The sequence below is a fragment of the Schistocerca piceifrons genome, chromosome 1 (genome assembly GCF_021461385.2).
Source record: "Schistocerca piceifrons isolate TAMUIC-IGC-003096 chromosome 1, iqSchPice1.1, whole genome shotgun sequence".
In the NCBI taxonomy this organism is placed as follows: domain Eukaryota; kingdom Metazoa; phylum Arthropoda; class Insecta; order Orthoptera; family Acrididae; genus Schistocerca; species Schistocerca piceifrons.
This window is the reverse complement of record NC_060138.1, coordinates 224,223,614-224,244,420: the sequence shown is the minus strand read 5'-3', so window position 1 is coordinate 224,244,420 and position 20,807 is coordinate 224,223,614. Positions and strand designations below refer to the sequence as shown.

At 39.5% G+C, this 20,807-nt stretch overlaps 1 protein-coding gene across 1 annotated transcript in view; it reads right to left on the bottom strand.

The window, feature by feature from the left end:
• The window catches only part of LOC124792233 (zinc finger protein 236-like), a 231,929-nt gene that overhangs the window by 54,567 nt on the left and 156,555 nt on the right, over window positions 1-20,807 (bottom strand). Inside the window, exon 20 of the mRNA XM_047257923.1 lies at window positions 9,567-9,914. Coding sequence (XP_047113879.1) covers window positions 9,567-9,914 — 348 coding nt within the window. The remainder of the gene's footprint in view (window positions 1-9,566; window positions 9,915-20,807) is intronic.

Here is a 20,807-nt window from a genome sequence, read left to right as displayed (position 1 = left end):
ACTTAATTCTATGACCAGCAAGCCCAAGTAGCTGCAGCTAGATATCAGTTCTTTCATTTGCAGAAAAATCCGGAACATGTGTACCACCAGTGGTACACTGAATTAATGGGTATGGCTAGGAAGTGTAAATTTAAGTGTAGTTGTGGCAACTTTTACAGTGATTTAATGATACAGGATGCAATAACATTCAATGTCCCAGTTTATAGAATAGGAGAACAGATCTTAAAGTACTCATGCATCACTTCCCCACGTATTGCAAATCTTAGAGCAATATGATTTGGTTGCCATAGTGGCCACTAAGCCTGACCAGGCCCCGATTTGTTGGGTCGAGTCGCCCCTTATTTGCTACTGCCGCAAGCAGCGACGACAACCAGTGCTACACAGCCGCACAGACAGCCACAAAGACATGTAAACATATCTGTGAATTTAATGAACTCTTCCCCTAGATGTTCTGCTCGCCATAAAAAGACAGGACTGGCCATCACGTTAAGTTACATGTTATGCATGTGGAAAAGAAAAGACCATGTCCAAGCGGTTTGTTTGCAATGGTACAAAAACGCCAGTTTTCCCACTCCTAGAAAAAAAAAAAAAAACAGGCTTGTGCACATGCAGTGAACGCTGTGTTTTCAAAACCTACAAGAGGTTCTGACAAAAGTAAGATTAAGGTTGGGCCAACTCCTCGCCTTAGTGCTGTGCAATGACATTCTAACAAACTATATGTCTCATTACGAATTGTTGGCCACTGTGTGAGATTTCAGTTAGACACAGGTGCCTCAGTAATTCTGCTTAATCATGCGACGTACAAACACTTAGGTTCGCCACACCTTTCTTAATCTACCAAGCACCTCACTGCTTACAACAGACAGGAAATTCCAGTGCTTGGATGGTGTAGTTTGCCTGCCAATTACAAATCTCACATCAGAACAATGAATTATACTGTGTTGAAAAAATGGTTCAAATGGCTCTGAGCACTATGGGACTTAACATCTGTGGTCATTAGTCCCCTAGAACTTAGAACTACTTAAACCTAACTAACCTAAGGACATCAAACACATCCATGCCCGAGGCAGGATTCGAACCTGCGACCGTAGCAGTCAGGCGGTTCCAGACTGAAGCGCTTAGAACCGCATGGCCACACAATGGTGCAGCATTTCCGGGAGGTGGTGGGGGGAATGTGGTGGCATAAGCTATTGCCAGTACAATGGTCGGCAAAGTGGAAGCGAGAAGATCGATAAGTAGGTGTAGGATTAAGCACACCAATCACAAGAGCAGCCAGACAAGCCGACAAGCAACACGCTGCCAATGCCCTCTCCAGAGCAATATTCAGGCTGCCACCACTGACCGGAGGGCCTCACTGCCTCACTCAGAGTCTGGCATCTGTCAGTACAATTGCAGAGTGGGCTCAGTTCAAGTCACAGGTTACCACAGTACATAGTAACCAGATTAGTGACTGTTGTTGTTGTTGTTGTTGTTGTTGTTGTTGTTGTCTTCATTCCTGAGACTGGTTTGATGCAGCTTTCCATGCTACTCTATCCTGTGCAAGCTTCTTCATCTCCCAGTACTTACTGCAGCCTACATCCTTCTGAATCTGCTTAGTGTATTCATCTCTTGGTCTCCCTCTACGATTTTTACCCTCCACGCTGCCCTCCAATACTAAATTGGTGATCCCTCGATGCCTCAGAATATGTCCTACCAACCGGTCCCTTCTTCTTGTCAAGTTGTGCCACAAGCTCCTCTTCTCCCCAATTCTATTCAATACCTCCTCATTAGTTATGTGATCTACCCTTCTAATCTTCAGCATTCTTCTGTAGCACCACATTTCGAAAGCTTCTACTCTCTTCTTGTCCAAACTATTTATCGTCCATGTTTCACTTCCATACATGGCTACACTCCATACAAATACTTTCACAAACGACTTCCTGTCACTTAAATCTATACTCCATGTTAACAAATTTCTCTTCTTCAGAAACGCTTTCCTCGCCATTGCCAGTCTACATTTTATATCCTCTCTACTTCGACCATCATCAGTTATTTTGCTCCCCAAATAGCAAAACTCCTTTACTACATTGTGTCCCATTTCCTAATCTAATTCCTTCAGCATCACCCGACTTAATTTGACTACATTCCATTATCCTCGTTTTGCTTTTGTTGATGTTCATCTTGTATCCACCTTTCAAGACACTGTCCATTCCGTTCAACTGCTCTTCCAAGTCTTTCGCTGTCTCTGACAGAATTACAATGTCATCAGCGAACTTCAAAGTTTTTATTTCTTCTCCATGGACTTTAATACCTACTCCGAATTTTTCTTTTGTTTCCTTTACTGCTTGCTCAATATACAGATTGAATAACATCGGGGAAGGCTACAACCCTGTCTCACTCCCTTCGCAACCACTGCTTCCCTTTCATGCCTCTCGACTCTTATAACTGCCATCTGGTTTCTGTACAAATTTTAAATAGCCTTTCGCTCCCTGTATTTTACCCCTGCCACCTTTAGAATTTGAAAGAGAGTATTCCAGTCCAACATTGTCAAAAGCTTTCTCTAAGTCTACAAATGCTAGAAATGTAGGTTTGCCTTTCCTTAAACTATTTTCTACGATAAGTCGTAGGGTCAGTATTGCCTCACGTGTTCCAACATTTCTGCGGAGTCCAAACCGATCTTCGCCGAGGTCGGCTTCTATCCGTTTTTGCATTCGCCTGTAAAGAATTTGTGTTAGTATTTTGCAGCTGTGACTTATTAAACTGATAGTTCGGTAATTTTCACATCTGTCAACACCTGCTTTCTTTGGGATTGGAATTATTATATTCTTCTTGAAGTCTGAGGGTATTTCGCCTGTCTCATACATCTTGCTCACCAGATGGTAGAGTTTTGTCAGGACTGGCTCTCCCAAGGCAGTCAGTAGTTCCAATGGAATGTTGTCTACTCCCGAAGCCTTGTTTCGACTCAGGTCTTTCAGTGCTCTGTCAAACTCTTCACGCAGTATCATATCTCCCATTTCATCTCCATCTACATCCTCTTCCATTTCCATAATATTGTCCTCAAGTACATTGCCCTTGTATAGACCCTCTATATACTCCTTCCACCTTTCTGCTTTCCCTTCTTTGCTTAGAACTGGGTTCCCATCTGAGCTCTTGATATTCATATAAGTGGCTCTCTTTTCTCCAAAGGTCTCTTTAATTTTCCTGTAGGCAGTATCTATCTTACCCCTAGTGAGATAAGCCTCTACATCCTTACATCTGTCCTCTAGCCATCCCTGCTTAGCCATTTTGCACTTCCTGTCAATCTCATTTTTGAGACGTTTGTATTCCCTTTTGCCTGCTTCATTTACTGCACTTTTATATTTTCTCCTTTAATCAATTAAATTCAATATTTCTTCTGTTACCCAAGGATTTCTACCAGCCCTCGTCTTTTTACCTACTTGATCCTCTGCTGCCTTCACTACTTCATCCCTCAGAGCTACCCATTCTTCTTCTACTGTATTTCTTTCCCCCATTCCTGTCAATTGTTCCCTTATGCTCTCCCTGAAACTCTGTACAACCTCTGGTTCTTTCAGTTTATCCAGGTCCCATCTCCTTAAATTCCCACCTTTTTGCAGTTTCTTCAGTTTTAATCTACAGTTCATAACCAATAGATTGTGGTCAGAGTCCACATCTGCCCCTGGAAATGTCTTACAATTTAAAACCTGGTTCCTAAATCTCTGTCTTACCATTATATAATCTATCTGATACCTTCTAGTATCTCCAGGATTCTTCCATGTATACAACCTTCTTTTATGATTCTTGAACCAAGTGTTAGCTGTGACTATAGCGAGACTAAAGTTTGTAATAGGAAGATTACCTATACTCCCTGCAAGAGGACTATTACTGATAAGCCTGTACCCCAATACATGGATTATATTCCATTTAAGTAAATGTTCATGGAACTGTATTAATCCACGTGTGCATTTGTGTTTTGGAAAGACAATATTCGTCACCCATAGCAACATTCTCTTTGTTGCGGTACAGGATTCTACAGAGGTGATGAGGATACTACAGTGGCAATGAGGATACCACAAGAAGATCAAAACCAACTGCAAAACTATTTAGAGAAGATATGTGTATGGTGCAAAAATTGGCAATTGACCCTAAATAATAAAGAGTGTGAAGCCATTGACATGGGTGCTAAAAGGAATCTGTTAAACTTCGATAACCTGATAAAATCAATCAAATCTAAAGACCATAAATTCGACTAAATACCTAGGAATTACAATTATGAACAGCTTAAATTGGAAAGAATACATAGAAAATGTTGTGGGGAAGGCAAACCAAAGACTGTTTTATTGGCACAACACTTAGAAGCCGGAACAGCTCTACTAAAGAGACTGCCTACACTACACGTGTTTATTTTCTTTTGTAGTACTGTTGTATGCTGTGGGGTCCTCACAAGATAGGATTAACGGAGTACATTGAAAAAGTTCAAAGAAGGGCAGCATTTTTTGTATTATCAAGAAATAAGGGAGACTGTGTTAGGGACATGATACAGGATTTGGGGTGGCCATCATTAGAACAAAGGTGCTTCTCGTTGGGATGGGATCTTATCAAGAAATTTCAATCACCAACTTTGTGCTCTGAATGTGAAAATATTATATTGACGCCAATCTTCATAGGGAGAAATGATCATTATAATAAAATAAGGCAAATACGGGCTTCCATGGAAAGACACAGGTGTTCTTTTTTCAGGTTGTATGCATGGACAAGGAAAAAAATTATACTGGATTTTTCCTGGATGTCCCACTTAAAAATACAATTTTTCAGTGTTAAGTGACAGAATACTTTCTCTCGGAATCATAAAACTTATCTTATGATTAGGGCTTTATATACTAGGGTAGAACTTTCTAGCACTTAAAAAAAATGAACACCCCCCCCCCCCCCCCCCCCCAGCATCATTTTTGTATTACGAAAGTATACATTTTAATTCCACCAAACAAAGCACGTTACTTTCTGAAGCATTGAAATTGAGATTGTAATGCACTTTGGTAAGGCAATCATAGCTGATGTCCTCTCGCCAGTCGATTATAGCAGATATTCAGAGCATAGGACATGTGACGTAGTCCACCAATAGCAACCAACATCACTGTTCAGTAGCGCGAACACACAAATACAAAGAGTTAATGGTTTAAATTAATATACATAGTGTAGCTACAAGTAAAGCTAAGCTCTCCCATATAGTATTGGTCATTTTGCACTTTTAACACTTTAATATACATCACGCAAATGTACCAGTAAGATTTTAAACAATACTACTTCTAAGTTGTTGGCCCTCACAGTGTTAGGCTTTAAACGAGAATCAAATGCTCTGTGATTTAAGAAATTCAAAACACATTTGCACACGTAACGTAATTCATATTGCGTAAAATGAAATTTGCTTTGAAAGTAACGCTTTTCAACCACCATTTGCAATATTTTCCTGTGACCTGTTAAAATTCGTTTCAGCAGTTGTCACAGAGTGCCAGAAAATGACGTTACTGTGTGTGTGTGTGTGTGTGTGTGTGTGTGTGTGTGTGTGTGTGTGTGTGTGTGCAGCTATGACAGTGTATGAAGCCACATGTTCCTACCTATATAGCATTAAGAGGTCTTACATTACATCGTAAATGAAACAGAACATGAGAGGGTACTCCAAGAGCATCGGAATTTTGTAAACCGGACAAGCATTTATTTGAATGATCAAAGGGATAAAACAGAAGCACATTCATTTAACAATGAACATAATGTCACTGTGGAAGCAATTCCAGAAGAAGTGTATAAAGATATTTAAGGTATGAAGAAAAGAAAGGTATACGGAGATTGTGTGGTTCTGTGGTTAAATAAACATCATTAAACCTGAAAGAAAAGTAAAACTGGGAATTTACAAAATTGTATACATAATGAGTCAATAAAATTTTTCTGACTTTGTGACCGCATTGTCACAACTACCGACATTTCGGTCACTGTTACAAGTGATCTTCTTCAGGGCATTTCTGTTTATTGCTGAATGAGAAAACTTTGTTTCTTATATACCTGAAGACATGGTTGTTATCTTATTCTGACAGGCTATTAAAGATGAAGGGGAGGGATGTTAGAAGTTCTTTATTGGTCTTTTATTATTTCTTTTTATTGGTGGCAACTCGACATTGTGATTGGTGTTTGTATTACTGTTTGTGATTGGTGGAAAACCAGGTGGCAGTTGTGACGTGGCTTTGTTTTCCTGCTTTCTAGTGCCAGCTGAGGCACGCCAGTACTCTACGTACCTGCGGCCACTGCGATCTCGCATGAGCCTGTGTGTATTGCTTCACATGACCTGTCGTCCTGAAACGCTGTTTTGCTGGCAGCCAAGACATCAGAAGTCGGTACCCATTCTCTGTTCATGCTGGGGGGAGGGGGGGGGGGGGTGTCACTTGGCTATTTCTATTGCTTTTCTAACCTCCCTCCTGAAAGTAAGAGGCTGTTTCACCAGTATGCAAGCTTCACCAAAATCAATCTGTTTGCTGCACTTGTCTTTGCCACCGCTTACTTGGTATGTTGCCTTAGTCAGCTATATCTTCTACGTTCAGATATCCGTGTACTGATGGGTTGCCCCATCTTGCCTACATACACTAATCCACATTCGCACCATTTGGTGAGCCACACAAATTTGTACATTAAGGACTCCATCTATTTTGTAGAATGTTTAAAAGCATATCTTGGCCACAGATCTGATTATTAGCTTCGACTTGAAGTCTTTGTTCATGAATGTACCAGTACAAGACAACGAACATCTTAGAGGGACGCATGGCACCCGATATCTACAAGCTAGTGTGAAACTGTTTAGCAACTACCTATTTCAGATGGAAATAGGAATTATATGAGCAGACAGACAGTGTAGCTATGGGCTCCCCCCTCTTGCCTATTGCACAGGGGCATTTTCGTGGAAGCATTTGAAGAAACAGTGCTCCAGCCTGCACCTGTATGCCAAGAATGTTGGCACCGATATGTTCATCTTACCTTTGTTATCTGGCCACATGGAGAGGAAGAGCTGTGAAATTTCCACCAACACCTCAACAAACAGCACAGCAGAATCCAATTAACTATGGAGATAGAAAAGAATGGGTTGCTGCTCTTCCTCAACTTGGAAGTTCACAGAAAGCCTGAAGGTAAACTGGGCCATAGAGAATATAGGAAGCCAACCAGTACTGACAGGTACCTACATGTCTCCTCTCATCACCACCCTACACAAAAGAAATATGCCCTGCACACTTTAACCAAGTGGGCTCACAGGATCAGCAATAAGGAACATCTAAAGAGTGAACAACAAAACCTCAAGTCCATTTTTTATGCCAATGGTTATGGGATGAAATTAATAGATAAAACTATGCTGACAAAGAATGGAGGCAATAGAGGAGAGCAGAAATAAGAACAGAACATCACTCTATTACTATATGTTCAAAGTGTTACTGAATGGGTGGGCTAAATTCTCTGCAGAGAAGGCACAAGCCAATTTTACGAAGCAGCAACAGAATAAAATATATTCTTTGAACAATAAAGGATGCAGATGACAAACTACATGCCGTTGTAGTTTGTGAAATCAGGTGCGAATGTGGATAAGTGTATGTAGGCGAGATGGGGAAATCCATGAGCACACGAATATCTGATCACGAAAGGTATATCCAACTAAGAAGACACACCAAGTCAGCAGTGGCAGAACACCAGGATGAGTGTAGCAAACAGATTGACTTTGGTGAAGCTCGCATACTGGTGAAACAATCTCTTACTTTCAGGAGGAAGATTAGGGGGGCAACAGAAATAACCAAGTGACACAACAACATGAACAGAGAAGACTGGTATGGACTTCCGATGTCTCGCCTGTCAGCAATAACAGCATTATAGGATGACAACTCACATGAAACAATACACACAGGCATCTGGGAGATCACAGTGACTGCTACAAAGCAGGAAAGCAACACCTCGTCAGAACTACCTCCTAGTTTTCCATTTGCCGATTTTCCCCAATCACAAGCAGTAATGCAAACACCAGTCACTAAGTTGGGTTTCCAGCAATGAAAAGAAATAGTACAAACACCAATAAAGAACTTCTAACATCCTGCCTCTTCATCCTTAACAGCCTATCAGAATTGGATAACAGCCACATCTGCAGGTATATAGGGAACAAACTTTTCTCACTCAGCAGTAATCAAGAACACCCTGAAAAAGATCACTTACAACACTGACTGAAACACCAGTAGTTTTGCATAATGACAATGTGGTCACAAACCCAGAAAAATATTATTGATTGTGACAATGGCCACAGAAGCCTGTGTTTATATACACACAATGTTTATGCCTGGATGCCAATTCCCCAAATTTGGTAAAATGTTGGATTTACTCTACTCCACACAAGTAGTAGTCAGATAATTAACAAAATAGTATAGATACATCGGCCTTCTCTCCATAAGGTACAATATATACATTAAATTATCATAAACCTCATATAAAGACACATTTTAATCAGGCAGCTTCAGAAGTGGATATAGTTCAATGGACTACTTGAACTCTGTGGACACACACATGAATACGAATTACTGCCTTGTCTAGGATTCTTCATCAAAATTATCGGCAGCAGCACTGGATGCATTTTCAAAGTCCTATATGGAGGAATAGTTATTGACATACACATAAATGAAACAAATCAATCTTCATTTTAAAGATGACATTATCCTTTATACAAGTGGTATAGATGAGCTTAAAATGCAAGATTGGAAATCATGTACAATATGACTAAAATAATGCATAAAAAGCATCCCAAAAAGCAAAATATACTAATTATTAGTAAAGCCAAAGAAATAGTTTATGAGTTTTTGTACCCACAGCAGTTGATGACAACTGAATGGACAGAAAAAGAAACAGAGAAATAAAAATGGCCTCAAGTGCGTCTGGTAAACTAAACATGTATTAGAATATTACATTTTTGATGTAGCTGAAATTGAAGGCTTACTTTTAATGTGGTTTAAGTTCTGACTTACCACAGTGAATGTGGATGTTTTTTTAATGTGAAAACCATTCTAAAGTGAGGGTTGCTCAGTAAACGGCTGAGATAAGTATCGTGGGAATTGCTTGGAGAGACAAGAAAACTGAAAATTGGATTAGAGACCAGGCCAGAGTGGAAACCAATTTTAACTGTAATGAAAATGAAAGAGAGATGACTAGGATATACAACCAGGTGAACAGATTGCACATGGATCAAGAAGGTTCTTTACTGGAGCCCAAAATTTATGAGATCAGCATGATAACCCAATGAAGGTGGGATGTCATAATAAAACACACAACAACAACAACATGAACGTAAAAGGCTGAAGATAATAATGCATGAAGTCAGGAGGAGCCACCCATTCAACAGTGGATGTCATATGTCTGATGCCTTTTTTGAGTAAATTGTCTTTAGCAGCCTGCAATAGTTATTAATTTAGAATTAAACTACAGTGACTAAAATGATAAGTTGAAGAAGTTACTAATAGAGAAATTACTGAACAAGGAAAAAAAATTAAGAATAGGTCAATAGGTACTACAAGAATACTGACCTGTAAATTTACAGATAAGAAAACAGATGTATCAAAGCCTTGTGATTCAAATACTTCTTCAAGTGTATTTCCTTCATGATTTTCAGAAGTACTCTGCACAACTACTTCTTGCTCTGCTGTAGTGGTATCAGGCTGTTCATCCTGTGTTGCAGATTCAGTATGTACCACTGGTTCAATATTAGCATGTGTTTCAGAATCATTGGCAATAAGATTCTCCACTTCCTTCACCTCTATTTCAGAAATTGTAATTCCTGCGTCTTGGCAATTTCCATTTGCTAATTGCGTAGCATCTGAATCATTTCCAAATATTTGCTCATTGAGGGTCCTTTCCAGTTCCTGAATATTTTCCTGAAAATAAGAAATAGCTTTCCAGTAATGCGATCAAATTATCTATGGTGATTTAATATTTTAAAATTAAAGCTTGAGTTGCTATAAAAGTTCCCAGATAAATACGAGATCAAAAAGATTCCGTTTTGCAGCATTGTTGCAGCATTTAGGCAATATAGTGCAATTCCGTATATAAGCACCGACGTGTAAGCAAGGCATAAGTGTGGCAGTCATTAGTCTGACGTGTGTGCAGTAAAAGCGGAAATGTGAACTATGGCGATGTTATTGCCAAATGTGTTCAAACAGGACCAACATACTGTTTTTCTTTTCTAGGCTGAATAGACATCTATAGGAGAATGAAGAATGTGTGGGGGGCAACATGTCTGTCAAAAACCGCTGTTGCAGAATGGTGTGCCAAGTTCCATGTTAGGTGCTGCTGTGTCATGATAATGCACATTGCCATGTTGCAAATGTTGTAATCCATAAGTTATGCCAATTTCAGTGGGAAACACTCGATAACCCACCCTACAGTCCTGACCTCTTCCCATGTGATTATCAAACCATCAGTCCCTTAAAAAAGACCTCAAAGGGTCAAGAATTCCTGCTGGATGAGCATGTGCAGTAAGCAGGAATCTGTGTTGTACCAAACAGATATTTTCAGCCTGGTGTGTCTGTGGGATGATTGCCATAACGCTTTCGGCATACTGAGTTTGGACTGTACGGCCTTTGAACTGAAACAACCTTTTGACTATCCCTCACATTTTACATTTATATAATGAATGAAAAATATGGTGTTATAACTTAATCCTCTAGGGGATGGATAGATATCAAATACCCCAGAACTAAGTGTTAGGCAGTAAGGTAGGTGAGACAATGTTTTTATCGATGATCTGTTGTCAACAATTGCTGTATACCATTTGGTATAAACCGTTGTTTGAAACTTCAGAGAAGTATATATGCAGACTGAAGTGACAAATGTAAATTTGTACCAAAGCTGAGATTTGAATCTGGTCTCCTGCTCACAAGGCAGATGCACTAACCACTATGCCACCATGGCACAGTGGCTTTGCATAAACAGCATGGACTATCTTAATGTGCTTCCCACGTAAGTCCAAGTTCTCTTTCATACCTCAGCCCACTTGGTATTCCCCCTAAACCTGAACAGCACTGCAAAGGCTCTCCAGCTGTATTGGAATAGCACCTCAATGAAGAATGAAATGGAATCCTGCCTGAAGCCCTGGCATAGATGTTTTAACCAAATAAAACTATATGGTTCTGAAGACTCTTTCAAGTCCCAAACATTTATGATGAATATATGCACTATGCATTTCAAAAATTTTGAGACATGAAAAAGTTTCTGGAAGTATGTAGTTCCATTTGATTAAAGCACTTATGCCTGGGTTTCAGGCAGGACCCCTGTTTCGTTCTACATTTAGGTGCTGTTTCAATACAGTTGAGAGCCTCTGCAGTACTTTTCAAGTTTGAGGGGAATACTACGTGGGCTGAGGTATGAATGGGAATTTGGAATGAAGAGGGAGGCATGCTAAGGTAGTCTGTGCATTACTGCAAAGCCACTTTGCCAGGTTGGCGTAGTGGTTAGTGCATCTGCCTAGTGAGCTTGACACCCAGGTTCAAAACCCGGCCTTGATATACATTTTCATTTGTCACTTCAGTCTGCATATTTATGTCATAAATGTTTGAGACTTGAAAAGGTCTCTGGAACCATATAGTTTCATTCTCTAAAGCAGTGGATGTGATGTCTCCAGTGCATTCTACTTTGCAGCTTGTACAAATGCATCCAAGCCCTGTCAGCTGATACAAGGTTGTATAACAATTTCACATTTTCTTGATCCACTAGTTTGAGCATTTCCTTTCACAAATTGAAACTGTATGAAATTCAGTGGAGAGTGTTTGACAGCTAAATGTTCATGTAAAAACACACACATTGCAATCTTTGATACACCTACAGGCGCTTCTACTGCATGGTATGTCATATGCCAATCTCCTCTGATGGTTTTTAGAACAGTCAATTTTGGTCGATCTTCACAAAATTCAGGATTGATTGAAGCACAGATACAAAGAATTTCTGCAAATTGATTATAAACAATGTTTTCTGAGTGTGATTGATTACCAAAAGTTCAATGAAGAGATATAAGGCATTGTTGCTGAGGGAGACTTTTAATTTGTTAATTGACATCTATTTTCAAGTGGGTAATAATTCAGAATTTTTCAGCATTTCTATGCTGCTCTTCCTCAAGTCAAACAAACCTGTGAGAATTTGTAGTGCTGTTCTTTGTATGTGTTCAACATTTCCTCTTGGTGCTATCTGGCTCAGGTCCCACACATTCGAGCAATATGCCAGGATGGACCATGTGAATGTTTTGTAAGCAACATGTAAACTGCATTCCCAGGACCTTATCAGTGAACTGGAGTATGCTTCATGTGTTACCAATGAATGAACCTAAGTGATATCTCCACATATTGTTACACACTTGACTGATCCAATTGTGACCATTGTAGTCATAGGATACTTCTTTTTACATTTTGCGCGGAATTTGATTTTACACTTCTGAGCATTTAAATTAAGTTGACAAGCTTTGCTGCAATCTGAAACATTACCAAGAACTGACTAAGTGCATTTGCAGCTTTTCTCAGACAGCACATTACTACAGAAAACTGCAACATCTGCAAAAAGTCTGAGGTAGTTATTAGTATTGTCTACTAGACCATTAACATACAACAAAAACAGAAAGGGTTGCAACACACTTCCCAGGCACCTGAAGGTACATCTACCTCTGCCCATGACTTTCCATCCAATATAATGTGCTGTGAAGAACTGACTAAGTGCATTTGCAGCTTTTCTCAGACAGCACATTACTACAGAAAACTGCAACATCTGCAAAAAGTCTGAGGTAGTTATTAGTATTGTCTACTAGACCATTAACATACAACAAAAACAGAAAGGGTTGCAACACACTTCCCAGGCACCTGAAGGTACATCTACCTCTGCCCATGACTTTCCATCCAACATAATGTGCTGTGGCAATCCTATCAATAAATCTTCAATCCTGCCAAAATTTAATTTGATACTCTGTATCATTATAATTTTGATTATTAGTGAGTGCATGGTACAGAGTCAAATTGCACACGAGCAATAATACAATGAAGAACATGAGATCAATGACATTTATTGAAATGCTGTAACTTTTTTCCCACTCCCATGTAAGAATGTCTTACATTCTAGGCAGCAGTTTGCTAACACTGATAAATGATGATTATTTGATGTTGAAATTCAGTTTTTATTTTTCTCTTATGGCTGACATGTTTAACTTTAAAATGATTGTTGATTACTCATATAAAGAACTGATGTCCTAGATGCAATGCTATGCTAGACGACATGATGCAGGACTGATGGGGAAATAAGTGGACTACGACACAGATATTGGGTGGTCTACTTGCTAAATAAATGGAACCTATTTAGTGCAAGGTAATATCACTGTGATGATAATGGAGATGTCCTGATTGTCATTTTTGTCACGTTAGGTGTGGACAGACCTCTACGCAGTTTCCACATTGTCTGGAGGTAAGTATATGAGAAGTTCAGTGCCAATAATTGACCAATTATACATGCCAGTTTTATTATTTATAAGTGTGTATGCCATTCCCCACCCCTTCCTCAGTCCAGCATATCGGCTACCAAATTTGAAATCTGTCAATGTACCATAAGTGTAGTTATATCATTGCCAGAAGAAATGCAGCCTACCATGGTGGTCCAAGCTGCAGCAGGTGACTGCAGTGTTAAACAATGTAGGACACCATACCAAAGGCCAAAGCCCTTAGAAAAGTAGCTGAAAGTAGTTGTCAGCATAGGCAGGGATATCCTCAGATGTCTTCTTGCAGAAATGGCTGAGAATAAGGTCAGTATTTAGGGTGCAGCTCTCAAGTGACATCACAGTGGAAGATGAGACTTGCTAATGTCACATAAGATACACATGATGTTTACTACTACGTCTCATAACAGCACAGCAAAATTGTAAGAAGAAAATATGAAGTCGAGTGCTTGGTGTTGTTATTAAGGACGAAAAATTAGTCGAGTGTTGCAATGTTTCAGACCACCATTTTGTGTACACTTTCATTGGTAAGGTAAGCGAAGAACATTTGCAAGTTGTACGTATTTGTCTCCTCAGAAATGTAGATAATTTTTCTCGGTACACAGATGAAGTGTAATTTAAATAAAATTTTTTAACTCTGTAGGAAGAGAGATAGGAGGAGGCAATTTATTTATTTATCTTTTGTTTTTCATGCCACAAACAATGTTGGTAACACACTGGAGAGAAATGCTCTATTTAAGATGAGTGTACTGCCACCAGGAGTGAATGATGAGAACTTAAAAGAAAGAACATGGCCAACTGATGTGAGTGACATCTATGAGTGAATAACAAACTTGGAACTGGACCAGCAATGTTTAAATATGGGGCAGCCTCTTGTTATTACATATGAAATAATTATGGATTTAAACATGTAACAATGTAATTAATAATTTCTTTGACTTGTAAAGACAGCGACAGGGTGAAATGACAGATATGCTTTAAATAGTTGTTAGATACTGAATTAATACATATTATAGTTTGTTCTAAATGACTATACAGTATATTATAAGGAAATACAGGTCAATTATAATTAAAGTTAAACTTTCAAACCACTGTAGAAATAACACCACTGGTCAGAATGATGTCAAATTGCAGCGGTATATTATCGAAGAAGGGGGAAAACATATGGGAGAGGAAAAATAAATAATTACACAATGTAACAATAGAAGGTGCTGTAAGCATCATAATTTAATAGTGGTTGATTACAAATGAATCATACAATGTCCAAGGTGTAAGTTTGACGTAAAACAAGCTGTACTACTCAGCGTGCATTGGTTTACAGGTGTGATACTGTTAGTTACTAAGCCAATCCACCAAGGCAAGGTCATATCACATCAGATGGGACAAATTGGTGTTTAACTGTCCTGAGGCCAAAAACCGCATAAAAAGCATCAATCAAAATCAAATCGGATTATTAATTTCCGTGTGACTGGCGCAAAACATGTTCAATATGCTGTCCACCATTCTCTGCAACAAGTTGAAATCGAGAAACAGGATGTTCCACAACTGATCGAAGTATTTCCAGGGTCACGTTCAGAATGTGTTGCGCACTGCGTGCCTTCAATGCAGCTAAGTCTGCAATCAGAACACTGAACACAACATCTTTCGGATAGCCACACAGTCAGAAGTCACACGGATTAAGATCAGGTGATTAGGACGGCCAGGCTGTAGAGAAATGGTGGCTGATAATTCTAGCATTTCTGGATTGGTGCTTCAGCAGCTGCTTAGCTGGATTTGCAATGTGTGGAGGTGCGCCATCCAGCATAAAAATGATTCCATCCACACATCCATGCTGTTGGAGAGCTCGAATGATGTGATTGTGTAAAAGACACTTATAGCGCTTACCAGTGACGGTACAGGCAACAGGACCGGAAGCACCTGTCTCTTCGAAAAAAAGATGGCCCTATGATAAATGGTACCACAGACCCTCACCACACAGTGACCTTTTCAGGATGAAGTGGTACTGGTTGATTTGCGTGTGGATTTTCCGTTGCCCATATTCTATAATTCTGTGTATTGACATATCCTGTCAGATGGAATTGTGCTTCGTCTGTCCACAAAATCTTCCATGGCCAATCATTGTCCACTTCCATGTGAGCAAGAAATTCTAAAGCAAAGGTCTCTCTTGCTGGCAGGTCAACAGGAAGCAACTCGCGCACATGGGTAATTTTGAATGTACAGGGTGATTCAAAAAGAATACCACAACTTTAGGAATTTAAAACTCTGCAACGACAAAAGGCAGAGCTAAGCACTATCTGTCGGCGAATTAAGGAAGCTATAAAGTTTCATTTAGTTGAACATTTGTTCGCTTGAGGCGCTGTTGACTAGGCGTCTGCGTCAGTTGATGATAAGATGGCGACCGCTCAACAGAAAGCTTTTTGTGTTATTGAGTACGGCAGAAGTGAATCGACGACAGTTGTTCAGCGTGCATTTCGAACGAAGTATGGTGTTAAACCTCCTGATAGGTGGTGTATTAAACGTTGGTATAAACAGTTTACAGAGAATGGGTGTTTGTGCAAAGGGAAAAGTTCTGGACGGCCGAGAACGAGTGATGAAAATGTAGCACGCATCCAGCAAGCATTTGTTCGCAGCCAAGGAAAATCGACTCGCAGAGCTAGCAGAGAGCTGCAAATTCCACAATCAACTGTATGGAGAGTCCTACGAAAAAGGTTAGTTATGAAATGTTAACTACCCGAGGCGATGGATCGGCCGCCAGGCAGCCCGTGACAGAGCACTTCATCACTGGCCTCCAAGAAGCCCTGATCTTACCCCCTGCGATTTTTTCTTATGGGGGTATGTTAAGGATATGGTGTTTCGGCCACCTCTCCCAGCCACCATTGATGATTTGAAACGAGAAATAACAGCAGCTATCCAAACTGTTACGCCTGATATGCTACAGAGAGTGTGGAACGAGTTGGAGTATCGGGTTGATATTGCTCGTGTGTCTGGAGGGGGCCATATTGAACATCTCTGAACTTGTTTTTGAGTGAAAAAAAACCTTTTTAAATACTCTTGGTAATGATGTATAACAGAAGGTTATATTATGTTTCTTTCATTAAATACACATTTTTAAAGTTGTGGTATTCTTTTTGAATCACCCTGTATAACAAAGAAGGGTTTTTTGTAAAATTTTATGCACCATGCCTATGGGTACGTCCAATGTTCGGGCAATGCTCCACGGACTACACATTTGCACACAACCAATCATCTCCTCCTGCATTGCTGTGGCCACATTCTACCGATGTCAAATCAATTCCTTTCCTCACCTCTACCAGGTTGCATACCAAAAGAACATCTTTTCAAATTTCCGAATCACTTTCTCCAGACCCACGGCAGTCATCGGACCAACACCTTTTTTCAAACCCTTCAGTGTCTGAAACTTCTGCAAAGCGACATGTCCACAGTCATCATTCTTGTAATACAGCTTTGCAAGCAGAGTGTGATTCTGCATTGTGGAAGTCATGGCAAACGTTGCAGATGCAAAAGGAGGAAAAGCTGTGTACCCAGCATGTTTATACCAACTTCAATGGGTCGTGTGCATGACAGGTGTTTTCATTTATGTATTCCGACACACACAGCGCCATCTATTGATCAATTTTCACACTATTTTTTTTCTTCTGCCATATGTTTTCCCCCCTCTTTGATAATATTCCGTTGAATTTGATGTCATTCTGACCAGTGGTGTTATTTCTACAGCACTTTGAAAGTTTAACTTTAATTATAATCACCCTGAATATCTATTTTTACATTACCCAGATTGTGGCCTGAAACTGTCTAAAAGATTTCAGTAACAGCTTTTAGTGAGTTATTTCCTTGAATTTGCTGTTGCAGTGATATAGGCAAACAGTTTCAAAGCACACCACACTGCACTTAATATGAGACGGTTCAATCCCACGTCCGGCCATCCTGATTTAGGTTTTCCGTGATTTCCGTAAATCGCTCCAGGCAAATGCCGGGATGGTTCCTTTGAAAGGGCATGGCTGACTTCCTTCTCCGTCCTTCCCTAATCCGATGAGACCGATGACCTCGCTGTTTGGTCTCCTCCCCCAAACAACCCAACCCAACTTAATATGAGGTCAAATATGAGAGTAGCTTAGCTTGCTGTCTAATCCCCTAAAGTAAAAATCAAAATCCATTTCATGGGAATTGAATGCAAGTATGACTTATATTGTGGCAATGGTGATGTGGCAATGGTGATTTATCAATGGTGATTCTGGCTTCCTGAATCTAAAGTGGGAGATGCAACATTTTCAAAAAAATCAAGATATCAATATTTTTTATGCAATCTGTGAACTGCAGCCTGTTCCACTACTAAAGTTGTGATTGCAATTTTAAAAACGATGTGAAATACAGATCTTAACTACACTATTTATCACAATACTAAACAGGAAATTTGCCTTTATTTTCAGATACCGACAGATTTTTAAAAATATTTACTACATACAATACTTCATTTCACTTCATGGATGAAGTCCAATACACATGGATTTTGTGCTCTAACAATCATTTATCCTGTCAACTGGAATTGCTTAGAGACAATTTTTTACAAATATTTTGACAATTCATGAGAATTAGCACTCCACACAACCACACCAAAACCCAAATGTAGACATCTGTGGCTGTAGTGTGTGTTTGGGGATCTGTATGTTTATGCGTGTACTTTTTGCTGGAAGAAGACCCAGGGCTCGAAAGCTAGTTAATACCATGTTTCTTTTATGTCTGTCTATGAACCACACATCAGTCAGCTAAAGGCGAATGGTTGCCTTGCCTTTCCTTTACTTTACTTTACATGTACTGTATACACAATGAGGTACAAGAGATAATTCTTAGGCTATTATAGCCATGTATAATAAAGAAGAAAGATGTTTGTAATACTTATTTGTGTTGACCACATTACTGCACTGAAGAGATTTTACACACCAAGTTATTTGCTATTATACTTTACCAGCATTGTGCGAGAGTCTGGTATTCTACAGACTCCCTAAGTAATGTATAGAATGCCTGATGGTTTTACACAAACTATGAAACATAAGTTTTTTGGGAAAATGTTACATACTTTTCCTATGTATTATACAAAGTGACTAGTATCATTTACATAAAGTGTTAAATTCACACAGGATGAGAAGTATCTTTCAATTAATAAACATTTGAAACAGAGAACAAAACTACAAAATAAAGCACAATATATTTTTACCAGAAAACAATGAAAGCAGAACTGAGATTGAAGTACCTGTTACATTAACTACTCACTTTTCTTTATCACAAAACAAAAAGAGGCAAGCTCTTGTACATACATTTTGCACATACCCCTGATGAGTCCTTTGCCGATTGCTGTGGACTGAGAAGTAGCTGCAGATCAGAGAAGTATTTCGGGGTCAGGAATGTCTTCATTAAGTTCTTTGGACACAGGGTGAATTCTGATCTTGTGCAGAGCAGCTTCAAGATTTCTTCTGCAGTTCAAAGTCAGTAAAAACCATCTTCTGTCACGTTCATAACAACTGCCAATAGATTGTGCGAGTCACCCTATCCTTTGTTGATGTCAGGAACATGAAACGGCACTATGGCACCCAAAGGCACAGGAGGAATTTTTTCTGTGAGAATCCCTTTTCATTTTTTTTGCTTGAATCTCAAGGTTCAATTTCGATTCAATTTTACCTTTGATAGCTTTCTCCACATTGAAGCAAACACTGCACAAAATGCTAACCCCATGACCTTCTACTTCATCGCAGTCATTGTCTTTACAATAAGGTCCACAGATAGCATGAACCTTTTGGCCACACATTTGTGACATGTATGAGTACCACTGGTTTCTTTTCAGGAGATGCAACATATCAGAAAAAGAATGATTTTCGTTAACCATAGAAATGGAAAGCTCTCTAATAACTGGGGGTTCATCACTGTTTTGGTTTCGTCCATCAATAAATGCACACTCATTTGTTTTCTGCAGGGAGATGTGCCACCTGCATTTATTAATCTCGTTTTTCTTTCTACTGTTTTACTGTTTTACGCTCCCTGTTATTTTTTCCAGTTCTTCATAAGTCTCAATGTCACGGAAAAAGAGAGACCTACTCTAGCTTTGCAGCTGAACAGAGCTGATGACCTGTTAATTTCAAAATGAAAGGCTCTGTTTTTCATAAGGAGGACAAACCACAGACCATCACTCCAGCAGTTACTTTTTTTGTCTTGTATCCAAGCACACAGCAGATCTTCAATGTCCTGATTTGCTCTTTCGACACTGCTGTTTTTGTGATGAGTGGTGTGGCTTACCGTAGGTGATCTTCAAGGTGGGCCAAAACTCCTTTAGGCTGCTTACTACATTGTTTGCGAATTCCCTGCCATTATTGGACAATAGAATTGTTGGAGCATCAAGTGATGTGAATATGTCACTGAGGTTGAAGGCTTCTTCTTCTGTTCTCATGCATTTCTTCAGAGTCCTGATAACTACGAAGTTGTTGATATGATCTTGGCAGACCATTATAAACTTGTACACTCTATCAGGATGGAACGGAAATCAATGAGATCAACCTGAGAACAGGAATTGAATTTCGAAAGAACCACAACACCTTTTTTTTAACATCTTTTGTTTCTCCTGGTAGGGCTTAAAAAGGTGAATGTCCAGCTTGGTGTCATGATGTGTAATGTTCTTATACTTGGGTGAAAGTTCTTTCAACATCCTGTCATGCCTTGCATGACCAATAGCCAAATGGGTCTTGGAGCACGTCAAATAACTCTGAGTCCACGACGTAAAATTGAATAGCACTCTTACCTTCTTTAACAGGATAGATCAACATGGTCCTATTCTCGATCATCATTAAGTCATAGTGTTTTAGCAGCCAGTAGTCCTGTGGTTCCTTCTTCATGGTCGTCTCAACCTTTTTCATATCACTGACTAACTTTTGGTTACTGGTTTTGGTTAGGAAAACACACTTTTTTTGACAGCATCTGCTCTTAGTTGAGATAATTCATCACAGAACCATCACTGCATGTCAGCATTGCACGATTCTTGTCTTGGCACTACACTGCCTTCCGAAGTGCTGATACACGAACCGGAAAAGATGATGGGAGAGCATCTGTCAAACTTCAGCTGGATGATATAGGTGGGTGAACTATTGTGGTGATATGCATTGTGTGATAGTTGAACATTGTACAATAAGCTGTCTTCGCAACCATTAAACAATGACCTGAATGCCATGGTAAACTGTGGTAGTGAGGCAAAAATGGTGGGATTAGGCATATTACATACTCTGCCAGCAGACAATCTGGC